This window comes from Equus caballus, chromosome 21 (genome assembly GCF_041296265.1).
Source record: "Equus caballus isolate H_3958 breed thoroughbred chromosome 21, TB-T2T, whole genome shotgun sequence".
In the NCBI taxonomy this organism is placed as follows: domain Eukaryota; kingdom Metazoa; phylum Chordata; class Mammalia; order Perissodactyla; family Equidae; genus Equus; species Equus caballus.
Genome location: NC_091704.1, coordinates 67,454,455 through 67,470,888, shown reverse-complemented (window position 1 = coordinate 67,470,888; position 16,434 = coordinate 67,454,455). Strand labels below are relative to the sequence as shown.

Below are 16,434 nucleotides of genomic sequence, written 5' to 3'. Positions count from 1 at the left end.
TGCAGCATTAACACCGCCCTCTAGAGGGTAAGGGTAAACCCACAGGAAGTCCTCGGATGCCAGCACGGCACACCCCCACTTTACCCTGAGCAGCCTGCACCAGCAGAGGCACGACACTTCAATTCTAACACTTCCATTTCCCCAAAAGTAAGTTTGCTCCCTCTGCCTCATGAAGAGTAAACCAAGAGTCACACACATACACATTATCATTAATAACTCTTTATTTAAATGCTTCAAGGAGCCCAAAACCTGTTTAAAAATGAAAATTGCAAAACACTCCATTCAATAAAAAAGCACATAAAACCCTCACAATTCACAATATGACTCTTGCTCTGAGAAAGTCTATTTTACCCTTTATTACAAAGGCACAGAAGTCATCTGAGACCTCAGATGTTGACCCCACTGCATATTAATGTCACACTGCTAATGTGCAACTTAATTATTTAAGCTTAGAGCACAGTTCTCCAACACTTCATAAGGAGTTATAGACTCTTTCTATAAATAATAATTAAAAGAAATACTGGACCTTTAGACCAATATAGGCATACAAAAAGGACCTGGAATCTTCCACAAGGGCAGCCGCACTTCCTGATAGGAGACTTAAACAGCAACAGTTTACTGCCTGCAGCAGGCACCCTGGACCCAGCTTTGCCGAGGGCACCACAATGGGAGCAACTTCTGCCGAGCACCAGGAGCGCCTTCCGCAGGCCCCTCGTGAGCGCAGCGCGGAGCCCCTTCATCCGGCGCCCCATCGTCCCGCAAGCGTCCAGTCTTTAAAAATCTGTACTTTGCAGTTGAGCAGAAGTTCTGGATTTGGTTTTCGACACCAAGATGTAGGCCCCTGCAGTGCTGCTGACTCAGGGGTCTCCCTGGGTCTCCTCACCGGGGCAGGGCAGCCCCTGCGGGGTCACTGCTGGGGGCGGCATCAGGGCCGGCAGACGGCTCTGCTCGCTGTTCCGCACTCATCTCATCCTCTGGCGGCCCAGAGCTGGCTGTGCTCTCTTCTGTCAGGACGGCCCCTTCTTTCTTCTTTTCTGTCAACACCTCCAGCCCCATCATTCTGAGATAATGAAGCCGTTCATTCTTGGGCACGAAAGTTCGAATTGAGGCCTTTCCCCGCCATCCACATAACACAATGGGACACTGGAGGGTATCTGGTTTCCTATTAACAAAATGGCTTTGTATAAGTATTATAAGTCCTCATAACTGCATCTGAAGAGGGATTAATACACAACCTCTCCAAAAAAATACCCCAAAACCACTGGGAAGGCATTTTAGTCTGTGATCCCATGGCGGGTTTGCTCAAAGGAAGATCAGCTTCCTCCTCCACGTCCTGAGTATTACCAACATCCTCAGCTTGGCAAGTGTTTCCTTCTAAGAGCTCACAGTGCAATAACCCCAAATCTGCTCTACTATGCCAGCCGGCAGGCAGTTCTGCCCCATGGCTTCACTGCTCCTCACAGCTCACTGCCCGTTTTCACAGATGAACAAACTGAGGCTCCTGAGGCTGGATAACGTGGCCCAGGGTAACAAGGCCACCAGGCTGGAGCACCAGGATGGGACCCAGGACTGCCCACTCTTCTGACACTCAGTGCTTCAATAATTTGGTCTGAGTGACCCCAACCTCTTCATCACCCACTCCCATAACAACATGAGCCCCCCCGGGCACACTGCCCACTGGTTTCCAGCATGCAGCACTATCTGGGTCCAGAACACCCCTGCCTCCCCCAGTCTGCACGACTCCACCTTATAGATGCGCCTACCTGCTGGCCAGGCGCATCAACTCCCCTTTCCTCAACGGGGAGGATGGGTACTGTCTGTGTTACTCATGTGCCTTTCCCCTTATCAGGTGCTTCTGCACATCGTTGTTTACTATACACACCACTAATGTCTTTCAAATGGGACTTTGGCCGAGTTTTGGGTCCTTAAAGGCCCCATTTAATTAAATGTCGCAAACCTACTTTTGTAGGCATCAGTGACACAGGCTGAGAAAGGAACAAATGCAGAAGGGTTCAATTATATTTTTAAAAATCAAACAGTAAAAGAGAAGAGAAGGGCCCGAACCAAGAAGAGAGAAACAAACCACTAAAAACAGAGAGGGAAACACATCAGTACCTTTCCATTTTTCCTAGGGTAAAGCATGGACAACAAGTTGATAAGAAATGATGAGAGGAAAACACAAGAAAGCCCCAGATTCCCACTATCTTTCTCGTTTCTTTTTCTCAATCTAGTAATTCCTGAAACTGTCCTTCCACCTGTGTACTTCAACCAGCAGAAACTAGTGTTTGTATGGGGGAAAGCAGATCCACGTCTTAAATCATCCTGAACTTTGTTACCTGAGCCACAGAGCAGTCATTTTAGAAAGCTGTTTCGAGGTCTTCGTCCAAACATTCTGCGCCACCACCCACACGCCCAACACACGGCAGGCCCTCGTTTTCCAGGTTCTCCCAAAAGTGGAGAAGCATCGGCAACACCTCCCAGCTCAGACCTTCTCTCCACCTGACCACCCACCCTAGAAAGGCCTGTTCGCTGTTTTCCACGGCAAACGTCTGGAAAGCGGCATCTGTGCCAGCTCTCCACCGCTCTGCCCCACCCAAATGCTGTGTCCAGTTACACGTCCACCACGCCCACTGCGACCTCGGCCGCCGGGCTACTGCCCAGGTCCTCCCCAACTCTGCAGGGGACGTCATCTCTTCTCTCAACTGGGTCCCCAGCTTCTGCAGCACTCTCCCTTCCGCTCTGTCTCCCCAGTCCCATTGCTCCCGTTTCCCTGACTTCTCCTCCTCTAAAGCTGGCACATCCCAGAGCAAAACCCTTCTCTTCACCATTGGCAGCATCTTCCTCAGTTTTCTCATCCAGCCCCACGGTTTTAAACAGGATTGATGTGCTCATGAGTCCCCAGGGTCTCTATCTGGACCTTCCTCTTCCCTCAATTCCCAAAACTTCTATCTAGCTGTCTACCCAGGTCCACTGGAGGTCTCTCCCAGCAGTTCACATTTATATGTTAGTTCTTCCCTCTTGTTTCCCATTTTAGGGGAGAGTTGCATAACACAAAAGCCCAGAAGCCATCACTGAGTGCCCCTGTCCCTTCACTGCCCACCATCCATCTCGTCAGCTCTGCCTCCAAAACACATCCCAAAGTGGCCCACGGGCACCACTCCCATCGGGGCCTCGGGCACCTGCACCTGGCTCCCAGCCCCCTGCTGTCTTACCCCGCGTGCCCCCAGGGGAGCACTGCGCACACGCCGCTCTCCCACCGCCCCGCAGACCTTCAGGGTGCTCGGGCCTGCCCTCCTCGGCGGTGCCCCCCAGACTGCTCCGCGGCTTGTTCCCACCCCAGGGCATGAGCTTCTCAGCTTCCTTCTCACCCCTCAAATTCGGGCAAATTCTACCTTCCCAGAGAAACCGCCACAGCTCTACCTAAGCTCTGCCCCAGGCCCCGCTCGAGCCCTGCACGCTGCTTCATGTCCTCCTGTGGGGAACGGTATTTTATGTTTCACTAGCTGAGGCACCCTGGGCCCACCACTGAGCTCTCTGTCCCATTTCTGGCAAGTGCTGACCATCCAGGACCACTCCTCTGAGGTTCCTGAGGGGCTGGAGACACACGGCTAAGCACCACAGGGCAGGGGTCACGTGGTGGCCGCCAGTGTGAGCTACAGGGGGCTGGACCTGTGCGTCTTCTCCAGCGAATCCCCACACCCTGCCCTAGAGCAACCCTGCCTGAAGCTAACAGGGAGTGCACAAACACTGCCCGAACCAGGAGAGATGGAGCAACCCAGCCTCTCTTGACTGTTCCATCTTTACGTTACTTCTGTTTAAGACAGAAATGAGAATTAGATTTCTAAGGCATAGAGAACAAATACTATGTATTTTATTCTCTAAACAAAAATACATTTGGCCTGAGCTAATGTTCTACGAAACATCACCCTCGATATGATGCACAAGAACAGCACTTCTGTTCTACACTCCTCAAATCCTACCTTTAGGGGAACATTCATAAAAGGCATCTCAGACCACCCGCGCCCCCACTGATGAGACGGCCAAGGCCCGATCGCAGAGCATCCTCACTTACGTGGGGTCCGGCTCGTACTTCAGGACGACGCTCCCCTTGGCTGGAAGAGAAACACACGTGCATTGGCCAGGCACTCCAGTAGGTGGACACCTCTGTTGAGCATAGTCACGTGCCCAGCATTGTAGAAAGAGCAACAAACCATCTCTACTCTTGGTCTCAAGGCTCTCAGTGGAGGAGGGAGGCCTTTCTTTCTAAAAACATGAAGCCATCAGCAAGCCACGTGCCAAGTGGGGCAGTAAAGACCATGTGGCAGAGGATCAGGCAAAGGCCTTTGGGGATGGAGTGGGGCTCCACAGCAAGCCTCTCAGAAGCAGCGAGGTGGGGACTCAACACTGGTTAATTCTCAAAATTCAAGATTAAATAAATAATTGCTCCAAAGCCCGGAAACAGCAAGAAACAACACTCAAAAACTGCCAAAAATTTGGGGCCAGCCCAGTGGCACAGCACTTAAGTTCGCAGGTTCCGCTTTGGCGGCCCAGGGTTCACCACTTCAGATCCCGGGTGTGGACCTGTGCACCGCCTGTCAATCCATGCTGTGGCAGGCGTCCCATATATAGAAAAATGGAGGAAGATGGGCACAGATGTTAGCTCAGGGCCAGTCTTCCTCAGCAAAACGAGGAGGATTGGCAGCAGATGTTCGCTGATAATCTTCCCCCCAAAAAAAGGAAATAAAATTGTCAAAAATTATATGGCAATCATGTAAATGTAGGATCAAAAGGAAAACAAACAGTTCCTTTATCCTGTACAAGAATCTCCACTGTAACGGTGGTTCTCATCTGACATGGAACGTTTCATCCTCTTCAGGCCATCACTTTAAACATGAGTAAGAAAGACCCTCACGTAACTGCAATAATTGATTTGTGCAGTTCTCAGCAAATTGAGCCAGAAACACTGACCAGTAAGTCATAAAAAATAAACAAGAATAAAAAGAAAAACAAACTCAGAATCCTCAGTGGAATTAATAGTGATTTGAAGTGGAAGTTAATGAATTCTAAGAGCAACAATGTGACGATAATCTACTTTGGCTGCCAGCAAAGCAGTGGGAATGCTGACAGGACTGCATGCTCCCTTAGGACGGGGTTGGCCAAATGCCAAACGGGCTCGATGGCCTATGTGACTTGGCCTCGTGCACCTCGTGATGCTGACACACCCACGCACCAGACACACCCTGGGCTTCCACACGGGGCCCCTCCCTGGGGCCTGCTCAACGGTGTAACTCGGAGTTCTGCCTGGTGGGCCGGCCAGGCCCCAGTACCTGCACAGATGCCCCGCTGGTGGCTGGCAGCCCACGGCTCCACTAGGGCCTGAGGAAGTAGATGAACCCCAGGGTGACCCTTGACCTTCAAGACACCAAGATGTCAATTATGTTTCCAGAAAGCACTCTGGAATTTGACACAGTCAATAAAAAGAAAGCCTCTGGGAAAGACCCAACGAGCGGGAACAGCTGCATCTTTGCAGCCTTTATAAGAACAAGGTATGCCTCAGTGCAAGTCAAATAGCTTACCCAGGTCCTTAGCTTGGCTGTATGTCTCACTGCTAAGTTTCCTAAAAAATGGATTTTCCTGGGTTAATAGAATTTTAACATCTTCCATCGACACCGTGATGATTCTTGAATTAATAAATGGATACAATGTATATATTCCCTGTGGGAACAAAGAGAAAGAGGGATCACCATTACAAATGGTACAACCACTTGCCGTCCAGTGTAAAGTGAGCGTCAGGCGTCTTCAGGGGTTTTCTGGGGTCCCTGTCCAGCCTTCACGCCACCAACAGCTCCAGGCAGGTGTGGCCCCCTGCCTAGAATCTGTCCTATGTGAGCAGCATGCCCCTGGGGCAGGAGCAGGAGCAGGAAACCTGCCCTTGCAGAGCTCAGTGCCCGCAGGGCGGTGAAGAGCCGCCACGCGCCAGCCAAGCTGTAGGCATCCGGGCCCATCGGGCTGGGCTTGGAAACACCTTCCTACGCCCGACAGCTTCACATTTACGAGGAGCTACTGCTATCCAGGCCTATTTCCCAAATTACCTCCTGGGCTAACCGGAAAGCACAGTCAAACTCTTCACCGCTGTTATTTCGACACCAGACTTTTATCCCGGTGTTAATAACCTGCACGTGAGAAAATGAGATGAAACACACAAATCAAAGTCACAGGATAATCAATTAAAATAATCCCTTCAAACACGAGGAGGCAGAGCAGTAAGCAGCTGCTGACGTGGAGAAGCGAGAAGAAACCCTGAGAGGCGTCTGACTAAGCGTTCTCAGGGCCCGCCTCACACTCTCAGACGGCAAGGGCTTATGTGGCTTATAGGGACTGAGAGTTACCACGACAGAGGAAACCGGGAAACTCTGAAAAGACAAGAATATGTAAGCACACATTCCATAGGCCATAGGGAGCAAGGATGCTGTCACCCTGAAAGCCACAGAGGACCCCACGAAAGGAGATACAAAAAGGCACCTAATACCCGAGCGCTGTTACGCAAACACTCCTGAACCCACGGACTCCAGACCACACTTGGAGAGGTGTTGCATGACACAGGCAAAGGGAAAAAGGAGTCGGGAAAACAGTAAAGGCAATGAAAATGGGGGCCTAAAAATGAAAATGTCTAAGAAAATGAGGAGAACAAACACTCCCAGAGGCCCACGGGGCAGCAGTAGTCTGACCCTCCCAACCCTCTGTCCCTGCCCTGTGAAACACATGGTGGGAACACCACTGACACTCGGCCCTGGTGAATACAGTGGGGCAGGAAGCACATGGCTGTGCCTCCCGTGCTTGCTAAGGGCTCTGAAACCAGGCAGCAGGCTCGGGTGCCCGCAGCCCACAACGGAGAGCAGATACCAGGACTCGCTCCCCCCAAGTGAAAGCCAAGCAGATGGGGAGCAACACCCACGTCCCTGGCGGTGCACCGTCACCTGTCCCTGAGAGGCGTACCTTCATCCTCTCACTGTTATTCAGCAGCACATTTCTCAGCTCCTTAGAAACCATGTAGAGCTGCCTTTTCTTCCCTTCTGTAGTCCGAGTTAACAAGTTCATCTTTGGGAATGAAGGATCCAAAGCATAAAATTTCCTATAAACAAGATCGTGCTGTTTACAAGAGTTTAGTTCAAAACTTAACAGACTGTCTCTAGGAATCTCCCTCTCCCCGACAGAAGCCCACCTCTAAAACTCAATGTGATTCAAGGGTGCTCGAGCTGTGCCATGGACTCCCATCCTCTAAACTTAATCTATTTCGCCTGGAACCTCCAAGCAATTTTTATTTGAGGCACAACTACATCAAGGACCTACGTTAACCTCTCTCCCTCAATTGCTAGCCCAAGGACAATGAGCTAAGAACACCTATACTACTTTTGAGGGATTTTTACAAACATATGCAAAGAATCATTACCCAGAGGACAACATAAGTGATCAAGTGATCACTCTGGTAAATATATACTAAAAGTTAATGAATAAAGAAGAGATAAACCCAAGAGTGTTTATCCTACGCACCTTACGTCTCTGTTCTGCCTGGGAAATTCCTAATCAGGGTCCCCCACCTCCCACCTGGACCCTCTAGTCTTCATTTCCCAGGCAAGAGACAAGGCGGGCAGCCTTGGCCACTGAGCTCTAAACTCAACCAGCTGATTACATCCGCGATGACAGTCCAGGGCTCTCCATCTCTGTATCAGCTCCCCTCTGGGCAGTTTACTTTCTCTGATTACTGCTCACTTCAAATTGAAAGGTTCAGTCAACCTCTCAAGTTTCATCCAGCTCTAACATGCAGTTAAAGGAAAAACAAATGCTATACACAGCTAAATAAAAGACTACAATTAAACGTGACCAGTTGTGATTTTAAAACTCTACAGTAAACTTCTTTAAATGAAGAATTAAAAAGGTTGAATTAACCCTTACTGGATAGGTGGAAACAATGGGTCATCTTCAGGGATAAATACAAACGGATCTTCTTTAAATCCAAATAACTTCATCTTCTTAGATGGAGGAGGACTAAGAAAGGAATGGGGATGAGAGAATCCATCTGTAACGTGAGTAACAACGTCAAATGCCAGAAGCACACCCTTCCTTTCCTCCCAAGCCCCCTCGCCGGCTCCACGAGGGGGGTGTCTCACACCCGCAGGCTCTGCGGAGGCGGGTGTTCCTCCGCGCCTCCAGATGGCAGACCACAGCACTCACGCCACAAGTTCATCAGCACTCACGCCACAAGTTCATCAGCACTGAGCCCCGACCCACGCCAGTGAGGACGCCCCACACCCACCCTCTGCAAAACCACCACAGAACAGCTCTGGGATCCCATTTAATCTACGAGGGCTGGGAAGACACTGGAACGTCAGGATCAAGACATAACCCTTTTTCTTACCCACACACGCCATCTTTCCTATTTCCATTATTCTCTACATTCTCAGTTCTTTCAATTATTTCTGTGTCGCCAATTCCTGCTACGGGTTTGCTTTCCAGCTCGGAGGGGTCTGCAGCTCCTCCTGCTGTGGGGTCTGCAGGGTTTGCCTGCATAGGCTGCCTTGACTGCGCAGAGTTGCCCTGCAGCTGTAACAGGCAACAAGTTTGTCCACACTCAGAGAGCAACCCACTTTACACTGCCACAAGAAAATTAAGAACACCAAGCTCACGATATCAATCTTAACTATTTTTCTATAGTATTTTATATACAAAAGACAACAACCCTTTAAAAAGTATTTTAAACCTATTTGCGATCATAAACAGAATTCATGGGCACTGCTTCTTCGAAGTTAAATTCGATTCTACCTTCACCCCATGAGGAGCAGAGCTGGCCCGTTTCCTAGCAGAGGCCGACAACGCAGCCAGCTTGTCTTCGCTTACAGAGCTCCTGTCCATCTGCTCTGTGTAAGGCTCGCTGAGGGACACAAAGGAGCCGAACACCGCCCCTAAACAGCAGGCAGGGCCGAAAAGACAAGTACGTGAATGACTGATGTGAGAAGGACGGTGAAAGCCATCCAAGGCACCAGGATAAACTGCTGTGGAAATGAGGAGGAGGACACAGTGTACCTCCCGGGACCAAGGAAACACCTGTTGAATAATGAATGATCTTCTGAACTGTGCAACAGTACAAACTGGCTTTGAGAACAGCAAAATGTTCTACTTAAAATTTTTATATGTATTTTATATAAAATCTCATATAAAAATTATTTAAAACTATGTCCTTTCTACAAGTCACAAGATTGGTAAAAGTAATAATTCCCAATTCTAATGAAGGAAGCTTACAAATTAGGATACTCACGCACAGAAAAGTTAAACATGTTCCCCAAGGTCACAAAGCCACAAGGCAGACGGGCTGGGGAGACTGTAAAGCGACTAATGCTATGCAACACTGCCTCCCAGAAAACTCTTTTATTTAAATGTTAAAAAAAAAGGCAAAAAACAAAACCACCACCCCAAACCTCTTGACAAGGCGAGTGACAGTACATTCCCTTTCTAGCCCCATCTCTGCTTCTGGAAATGCTGCCTTCTTTTTCAGGGCCCATCAATGCCCGATTCTCCAGGAAGCTTTTCCTGCTCCACGTCAGGGATCTAACCTTGCCTCTGTCAATACACCAACAGCATTTCATCAGTATGGCTTTCCCTGGCTTGAACTCTAGCTCTGTCTACATGCCTCATCACTTCAACTAGACCAGGGCATCCTGAAGGCGAAGAGTCCATCTGAGTTACCCGTGTGGCCCCAGCAGCGCCAAGCTGTGCTAGCTCGCAGAGCAGGCCACCAAAATATATTTACTCAGCAAAATGAATGAAGAACTGACATAACAACAGAAAAGGGGAGAAGTAATAATATTTAAACCAGCAAATAACACCAAGTTGTTTTAAAAAGTACGACACCACATCAGAGGAGACAGACTGAAGGAAAAGTTCAAAGCCCACTTACATAGGAGGTTACCTGACAAAAAAGTCTATGCAGCCCCAAATGCAAGTAAATCTAAAGTACACGTATGTATAACAGGCTCTACACCGGTGCTGTGCAGGACAGAGGCCGCCAGACACATGCGCACCCTAACCACTTCAAAGGTGAGGGTGCTAAGTCAGATGCATCTTAGCGTGTAAAACCCACACCTTGTTAAAAACTTAGCATGAAAGCATGTAAAATGCCTCATTAATAACTTCTTAGTTTGATCACATGGAAATAACATTTTAAATATACTTGGATAAGTAAAACATTATTACAAGTAATTTCACTTTTTTTCCTGTTTACTTTTTTAAATGTGACTGCAAGAAAATGTGAACTGCATCTGTGGCTGGGTTCCACTTTTATCAGAGAGCACTGCTCTCAGCTCCCCAGTGCTACTCCTGACCAGGAAGTCCAGGACTCAGCAGAGCCAAGAATACCACGCAAGTAGACGTCCAGTCTCCAAGGGAAATGCTCTCTAGCCCAACACGAATAGCAGGGGGGCTGCCCGAGAAGTGCCCATTTCACTCCTGCGCCAGCCTGAGGCTGTACCTTCCATGTGAATCTGGATTAGCCATATCCCAGAGAACTGTTTCCTTTCTGTCTCTCTAAAGGCGAAGCACCATTTGTCCTAATTTTAAAGCACAGACATGGAAGAAACAGACCTCCAGACTGATGCCGGGCCATGTTCTATGACTATGGAAGGCTGACATATGAACTAACACCACCAGTGGCGTTGATAAAGAGGACGCACATACTGATAAAGACAGCACATGGTAAACGGCCACTTCGTTTCAAGGCTGGGAAGGCTGCCCTCTTTCTCAATCACTTGCCTTCACCGCCTCCCTTACATCCACCCAGGAGGCAGCTGAGATTCACGGCAATAGTCAGGCTCTCTCTACTCCTTTTCAACCAGGGTGGCCAAAGCCTGTCACTGTCCCTCACAGACGGTGAGGACGGCGGGCCTGAGGTTAGCAGAGCTGCTGACCTGCAGCAGGTTCAAGTGAACCAACCCACGAGCACAGACACCAGCCCGGGGGGCTCTGATTCAGAGCCACAGAGCAGTCTTTACATCTTTTCAATTTTTACTAAAGAATTAGACTTAAGATTTAGAAGGAACATATTCCACAAACACCACCTTTCCCACTTCGCTCTCCATTATAAGAAATTGCCTCTTTTTGGAAAACTTAAAATTTAAATGCATTTTCCCCCACCACACATTCAGGGTCAGCCCCAGTCTATCCTCCAAAACTCTTTCCACTGGCCTCTGTCAGTTTCTGCCTGAAATGTACAAAAAGATCACATGGTATGCTACGTTATTTTGAAGTCATTTACCTTTGGTGGACGTTTATTCCATGGCATTGAACATTTTTTCACTAATACTGCCACAAAGAACCCTCCAGTATTTTGATGATGTGGTAATATTCTAAGGCTAAAAAAAAAAACACAATTCATACTTTTTAATTGATCCAAAATACATTCGTTTAGTATCTTACCACAACGATGATTTGTGATAGGAAAGTCACATCTTACTATAATATACACACAACCGTCGCTCACAGAATGGCCACTGTGTATTGTGTCTAAAGTTAATGAAGGATCCAGTCTTATCAATTCAGTCCTAACCACCTTCATTATTCACAAATGCCCGATGCCAGCAGCTAGCAGGTAGTGGAAAGTTCTTACTTGCTGGAAAGTTCACACACCTGAGGTCGGCCGCAGGAGCAGCCCAGGCCTCACAGGAATGCCACAGGGCCCGACCTCTCCACCTTCCCTCAACGCTGAGCACCCCACCAACTCACCACCGCTCTAGATGCATCGCCTGCAGCTTTTCCGGATCCTTTGGCGGGAACATGGTAGGACGAATCTGGGTATGTCTGTTGTGAGGAACATCGTCCCACTCTGCAAACCACTGTCCATCTTTCGTCATCACCTGCAAAATGAAAGGGTAGGATTCTCAATCACCAGCACCATATAATAGAAAGAAAGTCACAGGGGGTAGTGTAAATGCTCTCAAAGGTGGTGATCGGTGATTCTCATTTCTCTCCAAAACCAGGACTATTTGCAAAGATAAAAATGAGATCATCTTTTATTCCATAAAACAGAGCAATCATTGTACAAAAGGCATTTTCTACGTAGTTTTTTTTTTAAACAAGCCTCAGATTCTTTCAGGCTTAAAACTGAAAAGTGAACTGTTTCATACTGGAAAGGAAGCTTGAATCCTCAGACAATAAAAAATAAAGCAAAGCTATACTTGTGGGGATGAGAACAAACAAAGCTGATTTCTAACTACAGAACAAAGGCAGAAAAATTCCTCTATGGCCAGAGAAAAACATATAATCATACCACTTGTCATTAAATACCATTTAGAAATTGATTCTAAAATGTATAATCAAATGTAGCATTTATTCAAGTTATCCAAATGTGGATGCTTCAAAATTGTCAAGACGCTAACAAGCCTGTTAAGCCATCCTGCTCTTCTGAGCCGGAATCCTCAGACATTACCTTCCACTGTGTGAGTCCAGGCATCCACTTCAGTCCTGGCAACTCCGAAGACACATCAGCAAGCTCCAAAGCACCTACGGACCCAAAAGACTTCCTAAAGATCACTCACTCACACACTTAGAACAAGTGAACGTTACGGCATGTACATTACAGCTCAATAAAGCTGGTGAATTAAGGAGTCGCAGAGTCCCCCACTGCATCCTAGACTAAGGGCCAATGCAAAGGCAACCTCATGTGCAACACGGGGCTAGGACTTGAGTGCACAGTCAACTCGTGGTTTCCAGATGTGCACCAGTTAGATGACAGGGGTCTTCACGCCTTTATGTCTAACAAACATTCGAGAACCAAAAAGCAAGATTTAAAGTGACCTGTGAATTTTTAAACATTCAGATTTAGGCCCCAGTTAGTTTTCTAAAATTGCCCATCAGGACAATCAGTCCAGTTTTAAAACACTGTGTCTACAATAGCAATCCTATGACCAGCTGTAAGGTGGGGCCATTATAGCAAACTTTAAATGAACTACCACCCACAGATCACGGACAAAGACGTGACAGCCTCACAGGAGAGGAAAATCCAACAAAGCTCCAGAGAGAAGCCATGAAAAACACAGACAGTTATAAAAACAAATCAAAAGAAGCCCCACAGGGACACATGATGGTAAGAAACCTCTGACAAAAGTGTCACCCTGACTCCCGCTATCACATCTGAATATTCCTCCCCTAACAGCGAACGCTCAACAGCAGTGAGGGCACACAGAAACCAGCTTTCTTGATCAAACACCGCCCAGGGCTCGGTAGAGACTTCCTGCCGCCATCTGGTCAGAAGCTGCCAGGGCTGCCCCTGCATTGTAAACTCAATGTTCATCGGCCGCCCTTCCTCCAGCTAAGTCCCCAGGGACTTTCGGGTGGGGACCACCCCGCCTCCAGTCAACATCCCAGCAAGTATGAAGTGCAAGGCTCAGCAAAGGTCTAACCCTCCCAGGAAGCCACGAGTACACATGATGCCCAACCCGGTGGAAATGAGGAGTCTACAGTGCGGTCTGAAACAACCACGTGCAGAAAGATGGCTGCAGCAGCAACTGGAAACCTGCCTGCCCGGTAAGATGATAATTAGAGTACCACACCCATTGTTAAACTTACTATTAAGTTACATCACCCACAGTCCTTCCCTTCACATGCCTTTTGAAAAGACGTAGCCCCGAAAATGTGGAGATGATGATCATGCAAAAACACCATTCAGAAATCATGTCTTTATATATGCCTACATTAGTATAGCAAAACAAAATAAACTCAATATACTAAATTCGGGTCTAAAGGACTCCGAAGGTGCGAACAGTTAGAGGGCTGACTACAAGCACTGCGCAGAGCAGACCTGAAGCCTGGCCGGCTGTGGACAGACCCCAGGACATATACACTTGTTCCAGTATTTATGTTTCAACTCACTCCTTACGCACATGTACAGAAATCTGGTAGCACTCTATTCTGGAAACATAGATAGTTTGAAACTTTTCATTATTTACTTCAAGGAGAATGAGAGGAAAGGTTAACATTTCAGTGAAAACCTAAAAGGAGAAATAATATTTTATACCAAAATATTATGGAAGTTACTGTTTCAGAACATTTCATACGTTCTGTCCAGTCCCTCAGCATCAACAGTGTTCTAAGACCTCATACCCATTAGGATGGCTACTATCAAAAAACCAGAAAATAACAAGCGCTGGTTGTTAAGTGAGGACGTGGAGAAAGTGGAAGCCCGTGCATGTTGGTGGGAATGTAAGATGGTGCAGCTGCTGGGAGAACAGCATGGCGGCTCCTCGGTCACACAATTATCACATTATCCTGCGATTCCACTTCTGGGGATACACCCAAAGAACCGAAAGCAGGACGTCAAAGAGTTGTTTCACGCAGCCATGCTCATAGAAGCATTATTCACAACAGCCAAAAACAAGGAAGCAACTCAAACATCCATCAACGGACGAATGGATCAGGAAAATGTGGTCCGCACACACAATGGGATATTAGTCAGTCTTAAAAAAGAAGGAAATTGTAATACATGCTACAACCTGGGTAAACTTTGAAAACATCATGCCAAGGGATAAGCCAGTCACAAGAAGACAAATACTGTAAGAGTCCACTCATAAGAGATATCTAAAGTGGTCAAACAGAGAGACAGAAAATACAATGGTGGAAAAACAAAAATGGGGAGTGGTTTACTAGGTCCAGAATTTCAGTTTTGCAAGGTGAAGAGCTCTGGAGATGGCTGCACAACAATGTGAATGCACTTAATGTTACTAACTGGTATATTTAAAAATAGTTAAGGTGGTAAATTTTACATTATTTGCGTTCTACCACAATTAAAATTGTTTTTAAAACCCAGTGTGATAAGCATCATACGTAATCTTTCAAACTTATTAAAACAAAATGGGCAAACTTCTTAATTCATGAAATACAACAAATCCATTATACAAGCATGTTTTCAATTAGGGAATCTCATTTTAGATTTATAGTTACAGACTAACCACATAAGCAAATGCTCAGAATAAGATCTACAGGACTACATACTATAACAATAAACAAAATTTTTTGAAAAGTATTTACTTTTATTAAAAATTCGTCAAGCATGCTTACCTTCACTCTTTTCCAATAAAGATGCTATGACTGCCTCGTCTTCAATGGGGTTTAGAGAACACGTAGAATACACCATTCTACCACCTTCCACCAGCTGTTCTGCACCTCGCGTTGCAATCCGCAGCTGTAAGCTAAGGGTTAAATACTAGGTTACCCTAAGACCAAACACAGCCACACAGCACACACATCATAGGCCCCTATTATATCATACATTCATTACAAGCTTTTATGACAGACATAATAAAGCACAAAATACTCTAGGTAAAATGAACAATTCCCATAAAGAAAAAAACTTTTTAAGGTTCTAAATGGAATTAGAGTAAACCTATACGAGATGGTTCGTATTAATAAAAAAAGCATCTATTTAAATAAACAATGGTTTTGCTGTTCTGTGTACCTTTCTCAACATGTCAACGAGCAAAGCATAAAGCTGATTAATGCCAATTCAGTATATTAGATGAACTTCACTATTAAAAAGCCTCTAAACTTGTACAAATACTTGATTTTTCTTTCTATGAACAATTTGTACCTCTTTGTGCATTCTAATCCTAATGCCTGTTTCACAAAAACAGTGCTAAATATTTATACAGCAACAAAATCAGCTGCTGGAGTTACTTACAGTGAATACTCATTAGCACGCTTTAGATCACCCACAGTCCCACCTTTAAGAATGTATAACTTCTAATGTTAAATGAAAAATAAATACAAAGCTCTGTGGATAGTACAGTCAAAGGTACTATCTACACTTGTACCTGAAAAGTATACTCTTCTGTTTACGACTCTTCGAAGGTTTTAAAAACAACTACTTCTGACAGACAAGCAGACTCTCACGCAGGCGGCCACTAACACCGATGCTTACAGTCGGTCCCTGAGAGATCTGCATGCTCGATTAGGTAATTCCATAACAAGCCTTTACTCGCCGATTTGTCAAACACTCCCAGTCAGAGAGCTGTATTTACCCATGCAGCTGCAAGCTATTCAAGGTTGTCCATTTTTTCCAAACATCAATGTTTTTTCTCATAGTGCCATCTCCACTGGAAAGAAAGATAGTGAAGAACTTAACACTCTGTACAGGTAGATGATTAGAGTTTAACAAACTTATTACGTTCAAGCTAAGTTACAAAACAGGTATTATTATTAATACCCATTAGAAGACAATCCAAATTCTCACAAACTACAAGTGACTTTCTATTTCTGTCTTGGGGACACTCTGATACATTAAACTTTTAATTATACTTTTAAATTCAATAGGGAAACAATAGATTTGAAAAAGAAACCTCATTCAACACTTAGAGAGTAACTTGCTTCCATTTGAGAGAAATACTAGCAAAA

General features: G+C 46.3%; 1 protein-coding gene across 1 annotated transcript in view; it reads right to left on the bottom strand.

The window, feature by feature from the left end:
- Window positions 1–203: 203 nt before the first annotated feature.
- Window positions 204–16,434, bottom strand: part of NSUN2 (NOP2/Sun RNA methyltransferase 2) — a 29,141-nt gene continuing 12,910 nt past the window's right edge. Inside the window, exons 8-19 of the mRNA XM_001501223.6 lie at window positions 16,062–16,136; window positions 15,103–15,233; window positions 12,476–12,549; window positions 11,773–11,903; window positions 11,306–11,402; window positions 8,417–8,601; window positions 7,954–8,046; window positions 6,997–7,132; window positions 6,093–6,173; window positions 5,577–5,715; window positions 4,073–4,112; window positions 204–1,162 (exon numbers count right to left, since the gene is read on the bottom strand). Coding sequence (XP_001501273.3) covers window positions 880–1,162; window positions 4,073–4,112; window positions 5,577–5,715; window positions 6,093–6,173; window positions 6,997–7,132; window positions 7,954–8,046; window positions 8,417–8,601; window positions 11,306–11,402; window positions 11,773–11,903; window positions 12,476–12,549; window positions 15,103–15,233; window positions 16,062–16,136 — 1,465 coding nt within the window. The 3' untranslated portion in view covers window positions 204–879. The remainder of the gene's footprint in view (window positions 1,163–4,072; window positions 4,113–5,576; window positions 5,716–6,092; window positions 6,174–6,996; window positions 7,133–7,953; window positions 8,047–8,416; window positions 8,602–11,305; window positions 11,403–11,772; window positions 11,904–12,475; window positions 12,550–15,102; window positions 15,234–16,061; window positions 16,137–16,434) is intronic.